General features: G+C 41.2%; 1 protein-coding gene across 1 annotated transcript in view; it reads left to right on the forward strand.

Moving 5' to 3' along the window:
* LOC119589416 (WD repeat-containing protein 43-like) overlaps positions 1 to 245 on the forward strand; it is a gene marked incomplete in the record, with an annotated part of 18,183 nt that overhangs the window by 17,022 nt on the left and 916 nt on the right. The window contains 1 exon segment of the mRNA XM_037938026.1: positions 50 to 245. Within this exon segment, the coding sequence (XP_037793954.1) occupies positions 50 to 245 (196 nt within the window).

Here is a 245-nt window from a genome sequence, read left to right on the forward strand (position 1 = left end):
TTAATATTATAAATTGTATATTTCTTTGAATATATTGTTCTCTTTCCAGACTCTTCAGATGATGATGACAACATGCTAGATAATGTCTTGGGAGTATCCGAGTCAGAAGACCAGTGGGATGAGATGTCGGACTATGGAGAGGTCAATGGTCACTCGGATGCAGACTCAGACATGGAAGCAGAGGACAATGTGTCAGCAGTCAAAAGAAAATTGGAAGAGGAGCAAGTGGTGCTGGACAGTGATAG

The sequence above is a fragment of the Penaeus monodon genome, chromosome 25, assembly GCF_015228065.2.
Source record: "Penaeus monodon isolate SGIC_2016 chromosome 25, NSTDA_Pmon_1, whole genome shotgun sequence".
In the NCBI taxonomy this organism is placed as follows: Eukaryota; Metazoa; Arthropoda; class Malacostraca; order Decapoda; family Penaeidae; genus Penaeus; species Penaeus monodon.